The sequence below is a fragment of the Rutilus rutilus genome (assembly GCF_951802725.1).
Source record: "Rutilus rutilus genome assembly, chromosome: 11".
NCBI lineage: Eukaryota > Metazoa > Chordata > Actinopteri > Cypriniformes > Leuciscidae > Rutilus > Rutilus rutilus.
In genome coordinates this window covers 30,792,070-30,819,114 of record NC_140216.1, presented here as the reverse complement: position 1 = coordinate 30,819,114, position 27,045 = coordinate 30,792,070, and the positions used below count along the sequence as shown (strand labels likewise).

At 38.2% G+C, this 27,045-nt stretch overlaps 1 protein-coding gene across 1 annotated transcript; it reads left to right on the top strand.

Moving 5' to 3' along the window:
- Positions 1-1,575: 1,575 nt before the first annotated feature.
- lrrc71 (leucine rich repeat containing 71) lies at positions 1,576-26,833 on the top strand. The gene is made up of 15 exons (XM_084422985.1): positions 1,576-1,689; positions 2,143-2,242; positions 2,367-2,477; positions 2,590-2,703; positions 2,793-2,868; positions 3,029-3,103; positions 4,653-4,721; positions 6,096-6,255; positions 6,344-6,427; positions 6,552-6,743; positions 6,995-7,070; positions 7,166-7,239; positions 13,277-13,388; positions 13,481-13,569; positions 26,285-26,833. Exons 2-15 carry the CDS (start codon positions 2,158-2,160, stop codon positions 26,420-26,422), a joined length of 1,455 nt encoding a protein of 484 aa, XP_084279111.1. The 5' UTR covers positions 1,576-1,689; positions 2,143-2,157; the 3' UTR covers positions 26,423-26,833.
- Positions 26,834-27,045: the final 212 nt, after the last annotated feature.

Here is a 27,045-nt window from a genome sequence, read left to right as displayed (position 1 = left end):
TATTATTATTAGTATTGTTATTATTATTACCATTCTTAAACGATTTGTATTGACAGAACTGTCACACGTAACTTTACGAGAAGTGGAGGGGATAGTGGCAGACATTATAATTAATAATCGCTACAAATTTCCATAAACGACTAACCGTCTGAAACCTTGTTACCCAAAAACATGAATTTAGCGCATTTCGAGAGGGAGGATTGTCTGATGAACTTTGTCGAAGGGGACACTGCAGTGACCCCAGACCTGGCACCCGTCACTGTAATAAGTAATATGAACATTATTATAATTATTATTATTATTATTATTACTTTTTGAGGAGAAAAAGATATAATGTTCCTCGTTTTTTTGCTGCAAAGTGTTGAACACTAAAAAAACAAACCAACATAAAAATGTAAAATGATATTTTGGCAGAAAAAGAAGCTGTCAACCCGATATCATGTTCTTAATCTCCTTTTTAATTTTTTTGTTCTTCAAATGAGAAAAGATTGTTCTGTTTTTTGTGATAGCGGTCATAAATATAATGCTTGTATTTCTTGTATTTGTGTGTTTTTGTGTGATTTGTTTAGTTATTTTTAGACAATCACAAAATAAGATGCAAGCATTGTATATGGACAGACTGGCAGGCATTTTGTGATGTTGTGTACAGTTTGTCGAAACTTCTTCCACTCTGGTTCAAAGTTTGTAATTATAAAGTCATGAAGATGCTGTTGGTTTTTACTTTTTTTGTTTTGTTTTATATTCTATTTGTTTTGTTTGTTTGTTTGTTTTTTAATAAAAAGCACTACATTATTGTGAATATACTTGCCTGTTGCTCATACATTTAGCAGAGAATCTGTGATGCAGTTCTTTACTAGGTCATAGCCATTATTACTCCAGGTATACAGACAAATCGTATTTTAATTGTATGGACAGTCAATACATCTTCAAATAAAGTGAATTTTAACTATTGCGTAGCACATTGACATTGTGTACCATCATTTGAACTGCCAAATACATTTGCAAAGAAAACACTAACTTAATAAATACCTTGTATTTTAATGCTGTCTAATTTAATTAATGCCAGACATAACTGATGTTGTCACACATATATTGACATTGATGTAGTTACTGATTCTTTAAATCATCACTATAATGTTCTTAACACACGTGTGCCTTGTAATTTGATTTTCTCTTTATTTTATCAAAACTTTGGATTCGTAATTTAAAAAGATTACGACAGACATTACATTTAGGAAATATTACAACTATGTCCTGACAGAAGAAGTCTCTTTAAAAAAAAAAAATGTGTTAATATTTATATAGTAATTACTTACCACATTATGATATCTGTGGTTTATCTGTCAGGGGTGCGTTTCCCAGAAGCATCGTTGGCCAAGTGTGATCGCAATTTCCATTGAACTCTATTGGTAACGAGTCCGACTGAACTTGCTTTGGGAAACGCACCCCAGAACAGTTTATTTTTGGTCTTCAGAGCCAGAGATATTGAGAATCCACATTCGACCACTCCAGACCTTTTTACAGTCTATGCTCCAGACACGTCTCCGCGTCCGCCATCTTGGAACGGTCAGCATGTCGTCACTCACAGTAAGAATCAATGATGCCACACAACATTGCGCAGCTTCTGGTTGCTTTAAGAAGATTTCACCGAGATTTAAATTCCCGAAGAGATGGGATAACCTTTCACAGGTGAGAATGTGTTGGTTTGGGTTCAACTTCTCATATGTATTAATTCAATATTGCAGGATTTTAAACTATGGTACATTTTTAGTGTCGTGTTATCTGACGCCTTCTTGTTGCATTGTGTAAGTTTAGCAAAATCATCTGCTGAAGTCTGTCGCAGATATAAATATTCATACTGATTCATACATGCGTTTAAGTACGATTGCAGACGCAGTCAACTTTAACCGTTCCAATATGGCGGACGACAGCCTCTAATGAGGAATCTATCTATGTTCAGAGCTTCCTGTTTGCCGCCATCCACTAGGTGGCTTCAAAAGTAACAGTTGTATTTCAAGGGATGGCATGGCAACGGAATACAACCTGAGCCAGCAACAACGCTAGTGCTGAATGAGCAAAGTTAGTTTACTATATATTGATTTTAAATAATTAATCATTTTGGGTATTACATTTTTAAAATAGTTTCCCACTGAAAAGATGAGAAAACGAGTAGACAAATCCGCCAAAGAGAAAGCGGACAAGGTGGATTCTGGGATTGAGGAGGAAACATCTAAAACCGCAGGTATCCGACTGTAAAGACAGACTGGATTTTGATCATATTTATTATAACCAAAATATATGCTACGTCCCAAGATGGCAATTAAAGTCAACTGAACGTCATTGTTTTGTGGTATCACTCACACTAGATGATCGCCCATGTTCAGGAAATCTGGAGTTGGACTTCACAGAACAGTGTAAACTCGTGGGTGTGAAAAAGATCCCTTCTGTCAAGCTGAAGCAGTCAAAATCTGTGATGGGTAAATATGTTGTACATAAGACAATTGTGTTCTGTTCCCCTATTAAAGATGATTTTTTAATGCCATAAAACTCTTATTTTTTCCTAAAAAAAAAACCTAACCTGGACTGAAGAACACAATCAATCTCAGAAATCCTTAGAAAGTCAAATGACAACATGGTCCTCTGAGCCCTGCCTTGAGATAGAACTGGAGAATGAAGACCAGTCAAAGACAGTCAAGATATCTGGTAAGGCCGCTGCTTCTTTGTGAACTATTAGATGCAGTTGTTCAAACTCCTAAGAAATATTTCATATCAAAAAATATTTTTTTTGATAGGATGGAAGGTGGATGATATGATGCTTCAGGTGCTGAGCAGGACATTGCCGTCCCTCAGTAATTTCCAGTGCTTACAGTGAGCTTTTGTGTGTGTGACTGTGTGTGTGTGTGTGTGTGTGTGTGTGTGTGTGTGTGTGTGTGTGTGTGTGTGTGTGTTGTATGTATGTTTATGGGTGTTAGTGTTGCAAATAAACAGTATGTTATGTCCATTTCCCAATAACGGTGATGCTTTGCAGCATGTGGCGTGTAGGCCTGACGGATTGCACTTTCGCCTCTTTGAGAAACACTGTGTCTCTGTGCTCAAATCTCAGGTGAGAACAGTCAAAATGTCTTTAATGTCTAAAATGTCTAAAATTCCCGTCATTAATCCTTTTTAGTGCCATTAAGACCCACTTTCACTGTGTTTCATATGGTTTTTAAAGTGCCCCTATTATGCTTTTTCAGATATTACCTACCTTTCATGTAATGTGTAAGATAGCTGTTTGTGAATTTAAAAGGTCTACAAAGTTTTAAAGATTTAAGTGGACGCACAATAAATTGAGTTATTAGCTATGTTTCCATCACCCTGTTTTTATGCACATTTTGAAGTATCGCATCAGAAACGAGTGATGGAAACGGCAAATTTCAACAACAAGAAAAATTCCTACATTTTCAAAAAAGTTTTTACTTTTTCATTTGCCGAATAAATTCTGACATAGCGAACATTAAACCCACGTGACTAATCGGCTGTTTCCGCTGATGGTGTTTTATTTATTGTTGGTTACTAGGTTACCAACACCACCGTCATCCGCTCAAACAACTTAATGGAAACGTACCAAATTTGTTTGATTTGTTTTTAAAAAAATTTGCGAACTTTGAAAAGATTCGCTTCACGTTTGGATGGAAACCCCTGTCTCTCAAAAGAAAGAACCGATACTGAACTGCCTGCAACAGGTCCTCAGTAATTCCAGCCTTACTCCTTGCGCAAACCTATGTAGGTTTGTAACAAATGTACAATATTCAGATATGGTATCTTGCTGTAAGCAGTAGACCAATCACAAAAGACTGGGCCATCTGACCAATCAGAGGAGAGTAGGCTCTTGGAAAGGAGGGGTAGAGGCTGAATCCTTTATCTAACTGTTTTAGACACAGAGGAGATGCTACGATGTATATTATGAGAAAATTAAAGTGTTTTTTGACCTTGGATGCATATAAACCTATTGTAGGAGACCTCCAAACCAAAACTAGCATAATAGGGACACCAGAAAATATTAATTAGATCTCAGAATGTTATGTAAGCCATACTTCCAAGTCTATGCTATAGGTCTACTTTTTTCTTTACACCACAGACAAAGGGCCACATTTACTAAACAGTGCAAATTAGCGTGAGAAGCGCAATTAAAAAAAAAACGCTGATGGAGGTGGAAAGTTCTGTGCGTGATCTACTGACGACGTGCAAATGAAAGAACATAGACACAGCCGGATCATTTCCAGAATGACCAATGCAAACTACCAGTTAGCGTCTGGTTTAAGATGTAAATAATGGCGTCAACCTTAGTTAATTACTTCGCATTAGCCATTTAAATTGTCTCCTCCCATCAATTCTGCATCTGAAAGGGAAACTCCTACAAATGCATATGCAATTATTATAAGGTCAGCTGCAAAAACAACTGTCCATGCCTTTTCAGTACGAATTTCACTGTGTGTCTTTAGTAAATCCTGACAGTAGTGTTTTAACGCCAAAAGAGTGTTCGCGCTGCCGCAAACTCTTGGTAAATCTTACCCAAATGATCTATTCGGAAAATAAATAATGATAATGTGATATCTGTAATGAAATAATGAAAATCTGATGACATCATCTACCAACTTATATCTTGCTAGGAAACTGGTTTTGGATGGCAATCCACTCCCTGAGCTGAGCTACCACTTACTTATAGGGGAGGACAGCATGTGAGTCATTCTTATTTTTAAACACACACTCACACACATTTATATGTGTTTATAATGTTACCAAAAATGTCTATTTCAAATAAATGCTGTTTTGAACTTTTTATTCATCAAAGAATCCTTCCATTCATCAAAAATGTATCACGGTTTCCACAAAAATATTACACAGCACACATTTTTTAATAATAATAAATGTTTCTTGAGCACCAAATCAGTATATTCGAATGATTTCTGAAGGATCATGTGACACTGAAGACTGGAATAATGATGCTGAAAATACAGCTTTACCATCACAGGAATAAATTACATTTTAAAATAATTAAAAATATTTTCAATTTTGATAATATTTCACAATATTGCAGTTTTTACTGTATTTTTCATAAAAAAAATGCAGCCTTGACTTCTTTCAAAACATAAAAAAAATATGACCTCAAACCTTTGAATGGAAGTATATATACAGATAGTTATAAATACTTTAACCTAATCCTAACCCCTGTAAAGGTTGGTTTGCTTACAGTGGTTCATGCTACAGGATTGCCGAATGACTAAAGAAACGTGTTTCTACAAAACGACTTGTAGAAAACTGTACATTTCTTGTCTTTGCACCCACTGCTACTTATGCTAACAATGGAAATAAGCGCAGTTATAATAGCAAAATATGTGGGAGAGCATTGCTATAGTGTGATGATAATGTATTGCAATAGGTAGCACTTCAAAGTTATTGAATCAAAACTACTTTTGTAAACATCATTTGTAATTGAAAAGGTTTAATGACAATATCTAGTTGGTTATACTCAAAATAGTAACAAAATAGATGTATGAGATGATAAAATCATATACCATTAATTGTACCCAGCATATGTAAAATGTTGCCTGAGAGAGAGAGAGAGAGGACTGCTTTAGAAAAGAAAAGAGAGAAAGAGTCAGTCTAGTAGGAGAGCCAAAGACTAGACCTAGAGAAAGAAGAAGAGAGAAAGCAACAGTTTGGGTTATTCATTTATTCCTTCTTTCACCATGTGACTAAAACCCAAATCAGAGACATTCAAACTGACCAATCAGAAGATTACAACTTCCCCCACCACACTAAAGGTGTGACAATTCGATTTCTAAATAGCCCTTGGAGGGGGTTGGAACAGGAAAGCAAGTCTTTGTTGATTTTCAACCTTACACCCTAAAAGAACTCTTTCTGTATTTTTACAAATAAAGTTCTGTCAGATTTAGCTAACTTCTGGGTACAAAGTTGTCCCCAAAATGTGGCTAAGTAGGTACACGTATATATTTGCTGCTTGCAATATAGAACTTAAAATGTATTATAATGTTATCAAAATGCATTATTTGTAATTACACTCAGCTCTTTTTAAATAATGTCTATGCTAGGCTGACAGACTTATCACTACGCAACAGTCATATAGGAGATGAAGGAGCTCGTCTGATTGGCTCGTCTCTGTCCACTGTACCCACTGCCAACAAAAAGCTCCTGTCACTCAACCTGGCCTTTAATAGCATTGGTGATGCAGGTGCAAATCACATTGCACAGGTGTGTAGAATTGAAGTCTGTCCGTCTGAAGGTGTCTGAAGACTGCATACACTTATGTGCTTATTATCCCCCATCCCTCTTTCTAAAGGGTCTGCGTCTCAACCGTTCCTTGCTATGTCTGTCCTTATCCCACAATCAAATAGGAGATGAAGGAGCAGCTCGTTTGGCTGAGGTACACATACAGTATGCACTTATATTAACAACTACATCTCATTTGCCTTACTTTGCCTAATTTGAGACATTAGACTGTGAAACATGCATATTTCTATGAAACTCTTTCTCATTTCTTTCTTTAGGTGCTTGGCCCCTTCGCTCTGACTCATGAGGAGATAGTTGAGAGGAGGAAGCTGTTAATTAAAGCTGAACAATTGGTGATCCAGCCGTCTCTGGTTAGTCTTGCAGACTCACAGGAGCAGCCTCTTTCCGTCCGCAGCAGCTCTTCGCTGGATCGCCTCAACAAGACTGCAAAGAGCACCACCAAAAAGAAGGTAAACATTTTTGGAAAGGCTCATGGCTTTGCCAACAACCTCCAGCGGCTAAATGAACGTTGCCGGGAATCCAACCAACATACATGAACTATGCTAGCCACTATATTTCTGTATCCTATTGTCACCTGCATTGTTGCTTGCGACAGAAGCATGCCAAACACACACACACACACACACATGAAAAGAGTATGTCTCTTATGATTTAGATAAAATACAATGGTTTACAGTTGTTTAAGAATGTTTATGTGTAGGACAACCCTATAAAAGAGGAGAAACCAGCGCCAGCTCAGGTAGCCAAGAAAGAGGAGACAAAAGTGGCCAAGAAAGGTAATTAAACGAATTTGACTCCTATTTGTTTGAGATTCAGAAGTGCACTTTATATTTGATGGTTTACAAATTTCAATTTCTTGTTTTTCACTTAGATGATAAAGTTCCCCGTAGTCAGGCTGGAAAGATAGGAGCCAAAGACAAGAATCTGCCAGTGTCTGAACAAGAGGTAAGAATTAATTTAACAACTCATCCCGTTATAAAAATGTATACGGGTGAATAAATATTTAAGATACTGTGAGATACTTCATGAAATTATTATTGACCCATCATTATATGATCGGACATATATTGTAATCAATAATATAATCTGTCAAACATTTTGAACACATTTCAGCCAGAGAATACAGTGCTTTCATAATTATTAGGCAAGTCGATATTCTGATCACATTTTTTTCCAAGCACATTTGACCAATTCCAAACAATCTTAATACCTACTATTCATTTTGTATATAATCATTTATAAGTGATATGTAATTATTAACGATGGCTGGAAGTGAAAAACGCCTTATGTAGTTGTGCATAATGTTTTCTTTTACATGTAAAATGGGCCAAATAAGACGTTTAGTTTTTTTTTTATTCGCTTTGGTACTATTTTCACAAGTAAGGTGTACATTTTCAAAACTCTCAGTGCTAATATCACAACAGAGCATCAAAAGTGCACTTTTTTCAAACATTTCATCATGTTTTCAATTGTGTTGGTACAATACTCAAAATCACAAAGTATCCTTTTCACTACACAAAATAACTGTTTCATCTATATATATGTCTCTAAAAAGATGGCAATATTCGATATCATTGTCCTTGTGGGGACATACTGTAGGTCACCATGAGGAAAACAGCTTGTATATCATACTAAGTGATGTTTGTTGAATATGTCAACATACAGAAAGTTTTCTGTGATGATTATATTTAGGGGTAAGAGATAGAATAGGCCTATACAGTTTGTACAGAATAAAAATCATTATGTCTATGGAAAGTCTCCATAAAACATGAAACACAACATTTGTGAACATAAAGCAGGATAGAGTACAAAGGAGAGGAAACAGGCAACGACTGTATAACATCAGACTGATCAGAGATGCATCAGAAGAAGGGAGACAGATGGCATAAAATATAGTACATTACAGTATGTCATGTGATTCTGTAAACAGATTACCATGTTAGAGACTGCCACATTACTGTAACTCACCCTTCATCTGTAAAGGTCAGCTACAGTATAGATTCAGTCATATGGCAGAGTGAAAACATTTACTGTATTGCCAACTGTGTTCTAGCACAGAACCTCATGGCAGTTTCATAACCTCATCACACCTTTTGATGACACACTAGATAGATACTATATTACAAACATTATGGATTCAATTTCATAAGTTATGTAATGTAAGTGTATTTTCTAATGTGGCAGCTGTAGCCTGTATTACTGTAATTATTTCAGCAACATGGGTGAATTGAAACATGTATCTTGTATTGTTTGCTGTTGAATTAATTGATTGTTAAAAGTACTAAATTGAAAGAAGATCTTACTGTTGTGTTTCTGTGATTAAACTTAATGTTCTCATTACATATTACAATAATCTTGTGTTTGAAACAATGATTATGTGGACTAAAATGTGTAGAACTGTAATGAAAGCATGAGATCCGGTTTTGAAAGAATGACCAGCTGTGTTACAAGTGTGATCAGTTTGGATTTCTGTACGAAGAGTTTTGAAAATGTACACCTTACTTGTGAAAATAGTACCAAAGCAAATAAAATAAAAAACTGTAACTCACACTGAAAGTCAAGAATTATTAAAAGCCCATGAGAAGGATGCAATACTATAGAAATCGCAAAGTAAAGGTGTGACCATTGGACAAGAAATGCTCACCAAAAAAAACAAAAAAAAAACAGGTTGAGAAGTGTTGTGATTTTACTTCCGCCTGCCCAGGGATGCCAATTATGTGGTTATTGGTACTCAGGTCACCTCTGACGTTGTGAGTTTTGGATCACACGTTACTTAAGTTGTGGTTATGTGTATATCAGATGACCACTTTTGACCACAAAAGATTAGACTTTTACCTAGGCAGTATGAGAACACTCCCAACAGGGGGCTGTTCAATCATTTAGAATTAATGTAACCTGGAGGGAGTTGGTCAGCTGATTTATCTGAAAGATTGATGAGATATTGTTAAATTGTAGAGCCTCTTCTGCATTATCAACACAAGGAAGACACAAGTGTAATAAGATACATTTTATTAACAAAAGATAAACCAGAATAACTAACACAACTACTAAATGAAAACCATGAATGATAAAGGAATAAAATGCATGAGAGGCGTACAATTCAAGTGATTAAGTTGAATGTGGCTATGGAAGAGTTAGGTTATCTTTAAGATAAAGTTTTTCTGAAACTAATAAGGTGAAGAACCTTATTATGCATCAAACAAATAAATGAAAGATTATTTGTTATTAACTAGCATCAGAGGTTTGGTAAAGGGATATTTACATTCCGTGTGGTCGAGTGAGCAGTCCGATGGCTGTGCTGGGTGACAATGCAGTGGAGAAAAGGAGCCGGTATCCGTTTCAACAACCTTGAACACAAAGATCTGTGAGATGCTGATGTCCAGGAGCACTAAAGGGTCCTAAAATCTGGAACACGCAGATTAGGCCCTGAAGTAGGTGCAGAAGGTCCTTAACAATCTGGAACACGCAGACGAAGGAACTCTCTGGAGCTTATCCTTGCAAATGTCCATTTGTCTTCTGCTTCTCTGGGACAGACACTCAGAACTTGGTCAATCTGCTTTTGTCTCTCTGGCATGGAGACTTTGAACGTGCTGCATCTGTTACTGTCTCGCTGGACAAAGACTCTGAATGTAAAGTTAGTTAATGTCTCTTTCCTCACAGACTGGAGACTCAGAATGAGGTTATATCTGTTACTGCCTCACATGCTCTAGAATCAGAGCATGGAACCTGTTTCTGTCTCACCTTTGCATGCTCGAGACCCAGGATGGTGTATCTGTTATGTCTCAGCCGTTGGGAGACTCAGAACTTTGTTGATCTGTTTCTGTCTCACCTTTGCAGGCCTGAGACTCAGAACTTGTATCTGTTGCTGGCTTCCCTGTAAACGGGCTGCAGGCTCAGAACAAGGAGTGTCTTTTGAAAGGGTACCTTTATCCCTTTCCGATGAGAAGGAGATTGCAATTTGGTGCTTCTCGATTCCAGAGCTGTGATTGGCTGCTGGCATCAGAGGGGACACACACAGTGTGGGGACACAACCCATCTTTCCCCTGTGAAACTCATTTCCATAAAGCGCACAGTTAGAAGTCTTTAAAGTGTCTTTAAAGTTTTACCAGTGCATTTCTCACTTTCCAAACCACCACCAGAATACATTTGGCAATATTCTAAACATATAGAATCCAAAGAAGATGGAAAAAGATTGAACTGACATGCATTCATTCATTTGTACTGTGGTAGATTTTCCCCTACGCACCTGACTTAAGTTAAACCTGTGTCGACTCCTAATCGACGCCCCTAAACGTCTCCTGATCGACGTTCAATAATATTTATCCTCTGGGTGCAGGGCAGAAACTGCATTTGAACCAATCAGAAGTCCTGTCCTTCCCAGGCTTGGTACCAGAGGTGGTCTTCTTGCCCTCTAAGAGGTGTTTGGCTGTTGTCCTAGCATCTTTATCTGATGCCGTTGGACAGTTTGTTTGTGTTAGTTGTGGTAGATTTTTCCCTAAACCCAACTACGTCCTATACTATTTATACTCTAGCGCGTCTACAGTCGACGTCGGCTGAGTCTAACCCTATACCCTAGCGCAGGGGTGCCCAATCCTGCTCCCGCCGATCGACTGTCCTGCACAGTTCATCTCCAACCCTAATCAAACACACCTGAAGCAACCAATTAAGGTCTTCAGGATCACTTGAAAATTAAAGGCAGGTGTGTTTGATTAGGGTTGGAGATGAACTGTGCAGGACAGTCGATCAGCAGGAGCAGGATTGGGCACCCCTGCCCTAGTGCGTCTACACATCGACGTCGGCTGGGTGCTAATCCTATACTCTAGCGCGTCTACACGTTGACGGCAGCTGAGTCTAATTCTATACACTTGCGTGTCTACACATCAACGTCGGCTGGGTGCTAATACTTGTTCCCCTAACTAGCTTGCTGCAGCAATAATATACAGACAGACTTCAGCAAACGTCCTTTAAATGCTTTAATCACGGCCGGGGGATCTCCCCCAAGAAGAAGCACGGCCGGAGCATCTCAGACAAATTCCATTGAGAATCCCACAAGCGAACACGAATACAACAGTTTTTATAGAATAAGGGGTATGGCAAAAATGACATGAAACATTACATAATTTCCCTACAATTTGATTGGTTGTTCATAGACAAGCCCTCTTGTTACTAGGTATCCACAAGGTTTCAAGTTTAGACATCTGTGTAGTTTCATTTCCCATATTTGTTTTTTTTTGCACTCACACAACCAAAGTAAAAGGGGAAACATGCATTTTGCCAAAAGCATATGAATGTTTTTCCTGCAACAAAAACAAATGTTAGTTATGATTCATTTATAAAATCCATCAGATAGTCCACCAGGATCCAATCAAAATGTAGCAAAACATTCTCCACTGTTACAGACAGAGAGGGGCCTGGAATGTACTATTCACCACAGAAGAAAAGTTATTAACTGCAAAAGTCTTAAGATTCAATGTGAAGAATTAGGTGTGGAACCATCAGGAACCCTTTAGTACCCAGTGCCACCAGAACTTCAACTTACTTAGAGTCTCCAGAAGTACAAGGTGTCAGGTTCTCAAAGACTTTGCTACGGTAAAGAATCCTGAAACATGACCCCCACTTAAGAATCACAAGCTGAAATGTTGAGAGTGACTCTTAAGGGACCAGCACCACTTCCTCTTGTACCACTGTTTGAAGAATTTATATTTCTAGAATCTAGCAGTAAGTTTTGGGAGATAATCTCCTGTCCATCTCCTACCCTGAAAGGTCCAACTTGCTCTTTGTTAGTAGCAGCTCACACCATGACTCCCTCACCACGGCCGCTAAAGTCATGAGTCACTCTCAACCAATATGTCCATAAAACATTTACTCACCCTCAAGTTGTTTTAATCCTGTATGAATTTCTTTCTTCTGCTGAACACAAAATAAGATATTTTTGAAGAATGTCGGTAACCAGACAGTTGATGGTCCCCATTGACTACTTTGTGATTATTTATACGAGTTTGAGCAAATTGGAGTCGACTTTTCTTGTGCTTTTGCGTCAGTAGTGGTGTACGTCTTGGAGTTCTGGCATGGAAACCACATGCGGTTAGTATGCGCCTTACTGTGCAAGCTTGATGCAGGTCTTTGGCAGTCATTTGAGTGTTTTTCTGAACCTGCCTTCTCAGAAATCTGGTTGAAGCCATTGATAGTGTAACCGTTCCTCTAACTTTGAACTTGCAAACTATGCTTTTAACTGTGTCTCTTGGAACATTTAGTGCCTTCGCCATCTTTTTGTATCCTGTTCCTTGTTTGTGAAGGGTGATGACATCTTCTCTTGACCTGACCATACTTTTGACTTAGCCATATTTCTAACGTGCAGTAAAACATGACACTTAACAAACCTAGCCAGTTCAGATATTTCATGTGTTCTAGCTCAAACACACCTGGTGCAACTAATGAAGCCCTTGATTAGTTGCATCAGGTGTGCTTGAGACAACACCTGTTTTGCAGATTTGTGCTGTTGTGAGGGATTCTATTCAGGGGGTTGAATCATTTTGAGACTGCGGAAGTCATTAAAAGTTGCATTTTCAGTTAAATTTGGGGAAACCACTTGAAACATTTGTTGGGTTGAGCTATTTCAATTACTTTTGTTTGCTTTATTCATTGCAAACAGCTTAAAAGTCTGTAAATGTTGCCAATAAACCTGATTTGCAATGGGAGTTGAATTATTTTGATCACAACTGTATATATCACTTATAAATGGTTATACACAAGTTTAATGTGGTTTGGAATTGGTAAAATGTGCTTGAAAAAACTTTGATCAGAATATCAACTTGCCTAATATTTATATCTCCATTCCATATTTGTCCAGGATAAGATAATGAAATGTACTAAGATGTCAGAGAAAATAACTTTCTAAATGTTTAGGAAACTTCTTTGCTATAATAAGAGCTTTGAAAATTAAACATCCTTCACATTAAGCATGGTAACATTTGTATGTTAGACAGTGGAGGTGGTTGAGACGGTGATTCCTCTGTTGGATCCTGGAATTGTGCACACTGGAGGGAAAGTCATTCATCCAGGAAACACATGCCTTACTTCTCTGAATCTGTCGGGTGATTTCATTTCAGACTTGATTTTATTTCAGTATTAGAGTAAAACATACTAGTATGTTATGGCTGTAACATTTTCTTTTCTGATAATTCAGGAAATAAACTGACTGAGCAGTCACTCAAGCTGTTCCTCTCATCTTTGGAAGGCCAGGGTGAAGGTGGACTTCTGCGTCTTTCTCTCAATGTGAGTCTCATCACTCTTCCTAAACCTTTTTAAAACCCTCTATGGTGTATCGTCATTATAAATGATGTAAAAAATTAGCTCAAAGGGGAAATATTAATAATAATCCATAATTACCAATTATGATGAATGATTAATATTTGGGTCAGTTAATTGGATTAACTTTAAGGTAAGCTAAATTAATATTACAATCAATTAATCAGTTCCAACGAACTCTTTGATTATTCATTTATCCTAAGAAAAGTGTATATTTCATGGCCACCGAAAGATAATTATTTCTTAGCATGTACAGCACTTAGAGCATGTAACAAGATCAAGATCGTTGTAGCAGATAAATAGTTCACTTTGGTGGCTGAACAAAAAAAAGGCTTGACGCTCACTTTCCAAAAATTATTCCATTGTCCACAGGATAGCTTTCCAAACTGAAATAATATTTATTACAAAAAAGTATGTTTATACAAAATCAAAAAATCAAACTCTCATATAAATAAAGGATTGAAAAGATATAAGGTGGATTGAATCAATCTGTTTCCTATGGAGTCAGGCCGTGAGGTCAAAGACTGTTACTTCCAGTTCTGGCCACGCCCTCAGGTGAAGTCACAGGTCCTTTATTCCATCTCCTGCTTTAACCCCTAGGTGGTGCCAACTCACATAACATTGGGTGCAATAGTTAATTATTTAACAAACAAAAATAAACCTTATTTTAGCTCCTACATATCCGGCCCCTAAATGTTTCAAATTTAACATTGAACATTTACATACATTTATACAAGGAGCGATTAATAATCTAAGTAATCTAATTACAAAAAGAAAAGAATATATACTTTCCATTCATCTGATCTCTATTGATCATCTTCTTCCAACAGCAAGCACAGCTTTGTGATGGGCCGCTCCATAATGCTGGTCTTTGTCTGCAGTTTGACTGACCGGACCATCCCTTTTGAGTCAGGTTTTGTTTCTAGTATTCTTGCAAGCGGCCATGAGGATCGTGGAGAGGTAGGGTCAACCACCACCACAATATCTCCAACTTTGAGATTAGTTCTTGCTTTACACCACTTCTGTCTCTCTTGCATTAGTGTTAAATACTCCTGTGTCCATCTCCTCCAGAACAAATCTGCCAAGTATTGCATTTGTTTCCACCGGCGCCTGGTGTATGAGTCAGATTTGGAAAACTCACCTGGAGGTAGAACAGGCTGTGAGTTATGCAAGAGAATGTGGTTAGGTGTAAGAGCCTCCAGGTCGAAAGGGTCAGAGGATGCAGTGGTGATTGGGCGGTTGTTAAGAATTGCCTCAACTTCACAAAACAATGTCTGGAGACCTTCATCGTCTACAACTTGTTGGTGTAAAAGGGAATTTAAGACCCATCTTGCAGACCTGATTAGTCTCTCCCACACGCCACCGTGGTGAGACGCCCCTGGTGGGTTGAAACTCCAGTCAATACCCCTTTGGAGCATGGCACTTTGAATCTTACTGCTGTTCAGATTGGTAATGGCCTTTTTGAGCTCTCTGCATGCACCTACGAGATTGGTACCATTGTCAGACCAGATATGTTTTACCTGGCCCCTCCTACATATGAATCTTCTTAAAGCATGGATACAGGAGTCAGTGTCCAGGGAGCTAGCCATTTCAAGATGAATGGCTCTGCACGACATACATGTAAAGAGTACGCCATATCTTTTGACAAAATTTCTTCCTCTTTTTGTTTCTATTGGGCCAAAAAAGTCCATTCCTACATTTGTGAACGGTGGGAGATCTGGTAGAGTTCTTTCTTTTGGCAAATTAGCCATCTTTTGTTCTTCAGTTTTGCCTTTCAAGCGTCTGCATGTCACACACTTAGAAATAATTTTTCTTGCTGCTGTGTTGCCATTGATGATCCAATACTTCTTACGCAACTGGGCAAGAATATAATTTCTTCCACAGTGCCCATACCTTTCGTGAATGTGGCGTAGTAACAAATTGGAGGTGTGGGAGTGCTTCGGAAGAATGATGGGATGCTTCATGCTTTCTGACATTGTCGCTCTTGACAGTCGTCCTCCTACTCTCAATAATCCATCTTTTATCACTGGATCTAGTTTGTAGAGGGTACTCTTTTTTTGAACATTGTGTGGAGTCATTTTTAGCTTTTCAAAATCATTTGGGAAAGCTTGTCTTTGAGTGTAGGATATAATTTCTTTTTCTGCTCTCCCAAGGTCTTTCATAGACAAGAACTGACCACTAAGTGTTGATCTGAAGATATGCAGCTGGGAAGCCAGTTTTTGATGTCTAGAACGAGTGCAGACATTGGTGGAAAGTTCCTTCCTTTTAGCAGCGAGTGCTAACAGGCTGTCTCCAAGCTTTTGGTACCAAGCAACAGCTTTAAGCAATCTGGTCCAATCTGAGAAGTAAGAAAGAAGCTTTTGGGTAGGATTCTGTTCATTTTTAGTGACCGTGTTACACACAATGGTAAAACCTTTGACCTCTGGGTCATCTTGTCTAAGGGACACTTGTTTATACCCTTCAGTTGGCCAACTGTGGTCTGGTTGCCAGAGGAATTCAGGGCCACATATCCATCTTTTACTTTCCAGAAACATTGGTACACTCAGCCCCCTGGATGCATCATCTGCCGGATTGTCCTTACTGGACACATACCTCCATTGTTGGGTGCAGGTATTTTCTCTAACGAATGATACTCTGTTGGCAACATAAGTGTGAAATCTTGCACTGTCATTGGCTATGTATTTCAACACTGCCTCACTATCTGTCCAGAACAGTGAATTTTTCAATGGCAGCTGCAGTTCTGACCGGAGCATCTTGTCTACTTTGACAGACAACACAGCAGCTGCCAACTCAAGTCGTGGTATCGTTAACTGCTTTAAAGGGGAAACTCTTGCCTTTCCAATCATGAAAGATACATGGATGTTACCTTGCTCATTGGTCATTCTGATGTAGCTTACAGTTCCATATCCAAGTTCGCTGGCATCAGCAAAATGATGCAACTGAAAGGACTGTGGCTTACCAAATCCATTGGGTTTCTTACAGCGTGGCACACTGAAGGCCGCCAACTTGGGGAGGTCATGAATCCAACATAGCCATTGTCTTAACTGAGACGTGGATATCGGCTTATCCCATCCATAGCCTTCTTTGCACAATTGCTGTAAAAATTGTTTGGCTGGAAGAGTGAGGGGTGCCAAAAGTCCAAGAGGATCAAAGACAGAGCTCACCATGGAGAGAATACCTCTACGGGTATGGGGTTTTTCATTGAGTGTGATGGTAAATCTAAAGGTGTCATCTTCCACGTTCCATTGAAGTCCCAAGGCATGGTCAACTGGTAGTTTGTCCTTATCTAAATCTAAGGACCTAATGTTCTTCCCTCTTTGCTCCTCCTCAATGGAAGACAAGACGGTTCTACTATTACTCACCCATTTGGTGAGTTGAAAACCTCCCAAGCTGCACAAATCCACCAAGTCTGATCTCAGTTGCACTGCTTCCTGTGCCGTGGGCAGAGACACTAGGCAATCATCAACATAAAAATTATGCATTACTGCGTTGGTTACTAGAGGTCTAAAACAGTTGTTGTCTTCTGCTGTTCTCCGCAAGGCAAAGCTAGCACAGCTTGGAGAAGAGACCGCTCCAAAAAGGTGCACCAACATGCGATGATCTATAGGACTTTGCTCAATGTCCCCTTCTGGCCACCACAGGAAGCGTAAACAGTTCACATCTGATTTTGAGACTCTCACCTGGTGGAACATAGACTTTATGTCCGCCATCATTGCAATGGGTTCTTGACAAAACCTAAGCAGGACTCCAACCATTGAATTGGTAAGATCAGGCCCTTGCAACAGTTCCGTGTTCAGGGACACACCTTGATATGTTGCACCACAGTCAAACACAACTCTAAGTGTATTCTTTTTAGGGTGGTAGACTGCGTGATGTGGAATATACCAGGTTCTTCCCTCCACTTGATCCACCTCTTCCTGTGGGACCACCTCAGCATATCCTTTATCTATCATGTCACTGAGAAAGGATGTGTACTCTTTATGGAATGAATCACTTCTCTTAAATTTCCTTTTCAGACTCAGAAGACGTTGCATGGCCATGTGACGGTTGTTGGGCATTATCACATCATTTTTCCTAAACGGTAAGTTGAGTGTGTAGTGTCCATCCAATAGTGAGATTGACTCATTTGCAATTTTAAGAAAACTTTTGTCATCAAATGACATTTCACGTTTTTCATCTGAGGCCTTTTCATTGAAGTCATGATTGTACTGACTAATCAGAAGCTTTTCCAAATTTGCTACAGATATTCTGTTTATGTCAGCAGATGGAGAGTCACAACTTATGCTGGATTTCCCTCCTCTTAAGGGTCCATTGACTACCCAACCAACTAAAGTCTTGACTGCATAAGGGCCCCCACCTTGACTGTTTACAATCTCCCATGGCTCTATGACCTTTGAGGCATTGGTTCCTATAAGTAGCTCAATGTTGCCATTAATCTCAGGGATATCAACCTTTTGCAGGTATGGCCATCTAGCAAGATCTTTTTTGGTGGGTATGTTTTCCATGGTGACTGGCATTTCCTTTTGTGTGAATACGTCAGGCAATTGTATGAAATTGGTTTTATCCAATCCAGAGATCTCTAATCCTGTGATTATATAAGTTGGCATGGACTTCTCATGACTCATTGTCTTCAACAGGATATTAGTTCTTTTACCTTTGACGTTCAACTGAGACATCAGACGTTCGGTACAAAAGGTAGCGGAACTTCCAGGGTCAATGAAAGCATAGACTGGAATGATTTTGTCACCTTTAGCAGCTTTGACTCTTACTGGAACCACTGAAAGGACATTATCCTGTATACCGGCCCCAATATGCCCACCGGCTGGCTGCGTAACAGCAGAGGAGTTCACGGTTTCTTTTGTGTCAATTTTCTTTTCATGCTTTACCTTTTGCTCTGTTTGCTCAATGTGAAGGACGCTTGGGTGCTGTTTAGAACATGATGTACAGGTGAGCCTCTTCCTACAGTATTTGCTGATGTGACCTTGATGTAGGCACCCAAAACAGATTCCTTTTCCTTTGATGAATTCTATCTTTTCCCTGTGCTTCTTTTTCTTGAATAGCTTGCACTGCTCCAACGTGTGATTGCTGCTGCTACACAAATGACATAAGACTTGCAAATAGTTGTCATTAGAGGATTGCTGAGTAGAATGGAAATCAGGAGCAGAAACACTAGTAGCAAAGGTACTTCCACCAGACTTCAGCTTGACTTTAGTGGGGAACTTGTCTTTAGTTTTGATTAGGGGTTTATCTTGAATATCCCCGAATACTGGGTCTGAAGCCACTCTCACTTGCTTTTCAACAAATAGGACAAGATCTTTAAATTGAGGCCTACTGTTCTGGTTTTCTTGAAATTCCCACACTTCTGATCGCCATCTTTCCCTCAGCTTGTAAGGAAGTTTCAAGACCAAGACTTTCATGTTGGATGACAAGTTAATTTCATGTGAGTAACTCATGTCCTCCATTGCATTACAACAGCTCCTCAAGAATATTGCGAAAGCTTGCAGAGATTTGGAATCCTCAGGTCTAATCGTAGGCCATTCTAATGCTTTCTTCATATAAGCAGAACACATGCTGAATTCATCTCCGAAGTGTTTCTGTAGCAAATCTCTTGCTCTTTCATAACCTTTATCTGGGGTCATATGAAGACAACTCCTTACCAGATCTCTGGGAAAGCCACTGGTATATTGATCAAGAAAGTACAGTCGGTCAGCACTGCTATCTGTTTTTAGCTCAATGCCATATTCAAAAGCTCTTATGAATGGTCTGTACTTCAGAATATCACCATCGAAGATTGGGATATCTCTCTGAGGAAGACTTGAAAGCTGATGCTGCTTCACTAGGAGGGATGTTATGTCATTTTGGCGTTGAAGGATGTTTACCAAACTGCTCAGATCTACACCAGAACCCGCGCCAGACTCTGAAGACTGATCTGAAGATTGATCTGAAGACTGGTCAGATGCACTGGCTGTGGCTAGGTTTGACTGTGCATGGAGATTACCTGGACCAGGTGGTTGAACCTCCTTGGCTTTCTTCCTGACAGCACTGTGGCCATTTGAACGCTGTGGGATAGGACTGGGTTGAATATCCTTGGGACGAACACTTGGGGTTTGCACAACAGAAAGTGCTTTAGCGACCTTATCCAAAGAAAGGAATTCACACTCTGAAGCATAACTCATTGATGACATCTCAGCATGATAGGATTCCCTTGGCACGTTCACGTCGTGAGGATTAGATGTTAAGTCTGTTGCTGCTGAGGCTCCGTGATATTTACCAGCGGACTTCAAAACTGCGAGTTTGGCTGATGAGGCATCTAGCTGTGCTTTCAGCTCCAGAACTTCACATTTTTTCTTTAATGCTTGCCTCTTTTTGTTAAGTGCTTCTTCTCTATCCTCCAAGTCATGTTTTTCTCTGAGTGCAGCCACCTTTGCTAAAACTGCAGCTCTTTCTGCTTCCACCTGTAGACTTGCAGATGCAATTGAAAACGCTCTTGATCTGGATTCACGACTGGAAATTTGAGATATGCTGTCTTTAGGGGCAACTTCAATCTCCTGAGGTTCCACAGCCTTAGATACTCCAGACAGCCATTCAGAAACAGAAGAGAGAAAAGTGTTAATGTCTGCCATTTTAGGTTTAAACCATTCTACTTCGTCTCGCCTTGCTTCCTCTTCTGACAACAACTCCTGATAGGTTTCATGTAGAGATTTAAAATCATCCAATAGACACACAAATTTATTCAAATTTTCTTTCACTTCTTGCACACACGAAGCATCTTCCATAAGTTCAATCATTATATTTTTTCTTTTCGTTAAGTGGGCAAGCTTTCCTTTTCTAGCATTTCGTAGCTTAGGCGCATGACCACTAATCTCTACATCCATAACAGTGCTTGATAAGTCACCCTTGACTTTCTCTTCATCAAACTCATTAACAGTGTCTTCCATACTTGCCACTTGTTTACTAATTCAGCACATGGAATCAATATGCATGGACTTACTATGTTGTCTGGCTCAGCAGACTGTTATACAATCATCCAATAATCCACTTTTCCTATAGTAGACTTCCAACAATTTGCACGGTTTTACAATCATATCACTCCATAAGCAGATTTCCATTACATCTGAATTTCTGTTCTGTTTCCTCTTCTATCATTTCAAGGACTTGATTCAAGAAATGCATAAAGCCGTACATACCATGCGGTCCAAACAAACAGTCAGTCCATGTGTTCATTGATATCCATGCACTTCACTTCTTCAGTTACAAGCACATTTTTGAGATATCTTCAGCTTGTAGGAAGGAGTCTTTGACTTTTGTAGCAGATAAATAGTTCACTTTGGTGGCTGAACAAAAAAAAGGCTTGACGCTCACTTTCCAAAAATTATTCCATTGTCCACAGGATAGCTTTCCAAACTGAAATAATATTTATTACAAAAAAGTATGTTTATACAAAATCAAAAAATCAAACTCTCATATAAATAAAGGATTGAAAAGATATAAGGTGGATTGAATCAATCTGTTTCCTATGGAGTCAGGCCGTGAGGTCAAAGACTGTTACTTCCAGTTCTGGCCACGCCCTCAGGTGAAGTCACAGGTCCTTTATTCCATCTCCTGCTTTAACCCCTAGGTGGTGCCAACTCACATAACATTGGGTGCAATAGTTAATTATTTAACAAACAAAAATAAACCTTATTTTAGCTCCTACAATCGTAAAAGGGAATTTGCTGCAAGCAGAGGATCAGAAACCAAATACATAATTGTGCACAAGTTTTATTAACTAAATCACAAACATAACTAAACTAAACAAACATACAAACATTCATACATACATGCATAGGTAAAATGGTGAGTGTTATGGAACCGGAAGCAGGAAATAGAACTATGGAAAAGATCTATTTAACTATGAAAAGAACCATCAGCTTATAATTTTCAGAGCACCTCATTAAATTGATACTTGCATGATCGGTGCAGTGGATACAATTCTTGAAGTGGTTGAAAATTGAGTTCGTTGATGTCAAAAGTCACTGTACAAGTTGGAGTCGTTTTCTTCTCTGCTGGGTGGAGAAGATATGATGAACTTGCATGGTGGTTTCGACTAGGGCTGTAACGATTCCTCGAGTAAAGTCGAGTACTCGATTAAAAAAAATCCTCGATTGCAATTTACCCATGTCGAGTAACCGGCAAAATACCGGAAGTGGCGCATTCCACAGACGAGAATCCATGAACCGCATTATTACACCGTTTTCTAAGGCTACGCGATCTATTTAAAACCATTTACAATCATAATATAGCATAGCGCTATCACGAAATCACAAAGGCTGTGCGCTTTTTATCTTCACAGCATGACGCTTTAATTATTTACATGCGTGCAGATTGTGTAAAAAGTATGGAAGCTTGTTTCCGCCACAGAATAAAACATTTTAAAAGATAATTGCGACTTTTTATCTCACAATTGCGAGTTTACATCTCGCAATTCTGACTTTATTTCTCAGAATTGCGAGATATAAAGTCAGAATTGCGTGAAATAAAGTCGCAATTCCGTCTTATAAAGTCAGAATTGCGAGATATAAAGTCAGAATTGCGTGAAATAAAGTCAGAATTGCGTCTTATAAAATCAGAATTCAGACTTTTTTCTCGCAAGTGCAACTTTATAACAGGTAATTGCGAGTTTATATCTCGTAATTCTGACATCTTTTCTCAGAATTGTGAGATATAAACTCACAATTGTGAGATATAAAGTCCAATTCTAAGAAAAAAAGACAGACTTTATTTTTTTATTTTTTTACCTCAGAATAGTTTATATCTCACAATTCTGACTTTATATCTCGCAATTGCGTGATATAAAGTCGCAATTGCGAGAAAAAAAAGTCAGAATTCTGACTTTATAAGACGCAATTGCGACTTTATTTCATGCAATTCTGACTTTATATCTCGCAGTTCTGACTTTATAACACGCAATTGCGACTTTATTTCACGCAATTCTGACTTTATATCTCGCAATTCTGACTTTATATCTCGCAATTCTGACTTTATAACACGCAATTGCGACTTTATTTCACGCAATTCTGACTTTATATCTCGCAATTCTGAGAAATAAAGTCAGAATTGCGAGATGTAAACTCGCAATTGTGAGATAAAAAGTCGTCACTGTCATAATTTATATGCGTGTCAGTCAGCGTCTCGGGTTTCTCAAACTCCATCTTTGCGTGCTGTGAGTTTGTGTGGCTTATGACGTTCATCTGCACGCAGTGTGCGCCGTTTCACAAGATTCGCGCAACTAATTTGGAAATCTACGCCAACACAGGAGAATACATAAAAATCTTTCTGAAATATATGCGAATTGTTGTTCATCGCGATTTCAAAATAAAAGTTTAACCCTTGTTGCACTGAGTTTGCATGTTTTGATGTGCACATGTTCTTGTTCAAGAAATTATAGCAACTGTTGCATTTCTATCGTACAGAAGTGACCAAATATTAAAGATTAAGTTTACATTTGAATTAAATTTTGTTTGGTCAATATTAAACAAGGATTTGATCATTCCTTAGTGTAACCAGCTGCCGTTGGCACTCTCTGCGGACATTTTTTTAACGTAATGTACATAAAAGTTATGTTTATATTAGTTTATATCATTTATTTTACATGAAGTATTTTAATAGCGTTGTTCAATAAAACCCATATGATTACTTTGAACAAATAATTATTGCTCATTATATTTAGGTAACACTTAACAATAAGGTTCATTAGTTAACATTAGACATTAGTTAATGTATTAACCGACATGAACTAACAATAAACAATACATTTGTAACTGTATTTATTAATCTTTGTTAATGTTAGTTGAATTTTTTGTTCATGTTAATTCACAGTACATTAATGTTAACAATAGAACCTTTGGTTTTAATAATGTATTAGTAAATGTTGAAAGTAATATTAATTTAAGATTAATAAATGCTGTAGAAGTATTGTTCATTCTTAGTATGTTAACTAAGGTAAGTTAACTAATGAACCATATTGTAAAGTGTTACCTATTTGTATTTTTAAGTCATTTTAAAGGCTGTTGTTCACTTGGATCTATTTTTATTACCACCATTTATCCGATTACTCGATTAATCGATGGAATAATCCGTAGAATACTCGATTACTAAAATAATTGATAGCTACAGCCCTAGTTTCGATGCTGTTGTGGTTGAGAGAGAGAACATAACTGTTGTGAGTCGAAGCCTGCTGCCCTGGCCTGTTGAGGGCACGCTGGACGGCACGGCATCCTGAGGTGCCGAGAAGGCCAGGAGTTGATTGGATTGCAAGACAAGGCAGTAGGGCTGAACGATACATCGAATTTTCATTGTCATCGCGATATGAACTCGCGCGATGAACACATCGCAACAGACAGCCTGACACGATGAATAGGGGAAAGCAGTTTATTACATGCGCCAAACGTAATGCAAACGGAACGAAACTGCTCATTATTGTGTGGTTGAAGGACCGTTTATCAGTTTGGATCCAGTTTGGATCGTGATCATGCGACACTGTTACTACACAGCGCTAAGAGATCCAGTAAAGAAATCATTTGAATTCGCCACAGAAGTAATAACATCGCTGCAAGATCTAGTGAGAAGAAACATTCACATTTTCACATTTAGCGCTGATGTGGAAACCAGGAAGAAACATTGTGCCATGAATGAACTATCCAGTGTCCACAGATCTGCAACATTCACCATGGATTGGATTTACTGTAGTAACACTAACTGCAACCATGGATGTTTGGCAGGAATAGTAGGCTATAATGCCTTCAAGTAACATTACGTCCGTTTTATTTTGACATTATGAATACAATTGCTGCCCTCAAATGTTAATCTGAACTAAAATAAACCTTTGTTTATAACTACTACAATATTACATTTCATTTTTTCCAAGGAGCTGTTTTGTTTTATATGCTCCTAAGAAGAGTCAATTATAGCTCCAGAATTTCTCAAAGTAAAAAAAAAAAGATCATACTTTATGTTAGTTTTAATAAATAAATAAAAAATCAAGGAAATTTCTCTGGCATTTCTTTCTTTTTGCTGTATCGAAAACGTACCGAACCGTGACACAAGTGTATCGTATCGTATCGAACCGTGAATTTTGTGAACCGTTACACCCCTATTTCTTATATAATGCCTCATTTATGTGTAATTTGTTCAATAAAAGCATGTCAAAAATTATCTATTTGATTTCTTTATTCAGTGGGAATAGGCTATTCAATGTTTAGGTTCACAAAGAACCTATTAAAGCGCTAAGACATGGGAACAGTATAGCTAACATTCAGATTTGAATATTTATCGCAAGTCATATCGTCATCGCAAAATTTAAACAATGTTATCGCACATCGCAGCTTTTCCTCATATCGTGCAGCCCTACAAGGCAGTCTGACTCCCTTTGGGAGTATGAAAGCATGGGAGATGGTGCTCAGGCCTGTTGGGGCCCTTGTCGTGAAGGACAGTTGAGGCCAGCAGCTAAGAAGCTAAAAAGGCGGAATGCTAGCGAAGAGGCCTTTTAAAGCTTGACAAAAGGCACACCTTGCAGGTTGGCTAAACCAGTCAGAAAGGGGGAATTTCTGAGGGGAGTTTCCTCTGCGGGGAGGATTTATGACGCTATCTCAAGTGTGGTTAGACATCTGCCTTCCCTCTTTTCCTTTCATTAATGCTCAGATAGATATAACAAACCCACACTGCATTCTAAGAGAAAGTGATGTACATCAAAGTGTGAGTCATTAAATGAGGATTAATTAGATAGGAGACATGATACAGGTAAGGTTACATTGACCGTTGGTTGTATAATAAAATACATACCATGGTATATACATAATAGTACACAAGACAGTCACTCGTTCACACAGTTTCTGGGATGCATGTTCATTTATAGATAATCTATGATTAATGCAGCAAAGTCTGTATTAAAGATGTTTCTGTCTTCCCATTGTCTCTCTCTCTTTGAGCTCTCTCTTTGAGCCCGTGGTCGCATTCTTTTACACCAATAAAACCAACTTATCTGATCGTGGCCATGGTAACGAGAATACCTTCTTGCCCTGTTTGGGGGGGGGATGGGACCACAGATCCCAGAGTGAAGTGTGAAGATTTTTATGGTACATAAATATACCAAATAATTGTGTCTGATTTGGTCTCAGTCGTTACATGACGCAGAGCAAATTGCATTTAAAATACAACATTCAACCAAAAAAGAATTACATTTTAGTATTATAATATGACATCCCATTCATGTTTAGTCACATACTGTCAAGGCTCCATTGTGAGTTCATTTTAGACTGGGAAATACTCCCATTTAAAAAAAATATATATATTGTACATCAAATTTTGTCATTTTTAATGCACATTTTGTCAAATCAATTACTCAAAAGTGTTTTGTGAAACACTAAGACCTTTTCAGTAGTTTTCAGATAGTGAAAATGGATTTTAATGTGTTTGAAGTTTCTGACAATGTGCCAAAAATAATGTACCCTAATAGGACAAATTCAGTTATAAAGGACGGCACACTAAAAAAGGCAAAGGTCAGATGTAGAAAACTAATTCTGGAAAATGATTTTAGGCTTAAATATATGTAAAATATAAAGTCATTTATTTTTTCTAGCTGTGATTTCATAATAAGTCCCATATCGGGATAAAGAGCTTTTTTAATTTCAGCGATGTTTTTCAGAGAAATGGGTTTCCATCCGATTGTGACATCTTCCTGAAGATACAGGAAATGATGGCTCTCAAGGACCCTCTGAACAAAAACAACACTGGTCAGGTGGAGGATGAACATGGTGAACCAAAGACCACCGGTGCAGCTTAACAATGTCAATGACAAGAAAATAAACGTTAACATGAGAATATAGCGTATCAATATCTCATGGTTCCATAATTTTAAACTTTCTAAGTCTTCTGATTTTCTTCTGAAATCTTTGTTAAATTGTAATTTTCACACACACTGACACAGACCGTAAAGAGCTCTAGACACAGTGTTAAATATTACTTTGTTTAACATTTTGGTCACTACATGTTATTTCTTTGTTTTGATAACTTTTCTAGCATTCTAAAATGTGGAAAATATTCAAAGGCTTACAGAAAAACAGTTTTGAACATTTTGCTCTGTATTTCTTTTCTGCTATATTTCAGCACATTTTAGATGAATAATTATTTATGCAATTGCCATTGTGTCATATGCTACATGTTTATGAAAATAAAGCAAGTCCACATAATAAGTATGTTACTCTATTTTTCATTCATTTGGAGAACTGCATACTTTTCACACTAACAAAACCACTGTGATTGGTCACATCGCTGAGATGGCACGTGACAATGCGGCGCCCATGAGTGAACTTCAGGAACATATGATAATCTATAAAACCCATTTGATAAGAAAGCACACGACGCAGCTTTAAACAACAATAATGTTCATTTAGACCAACCACACTC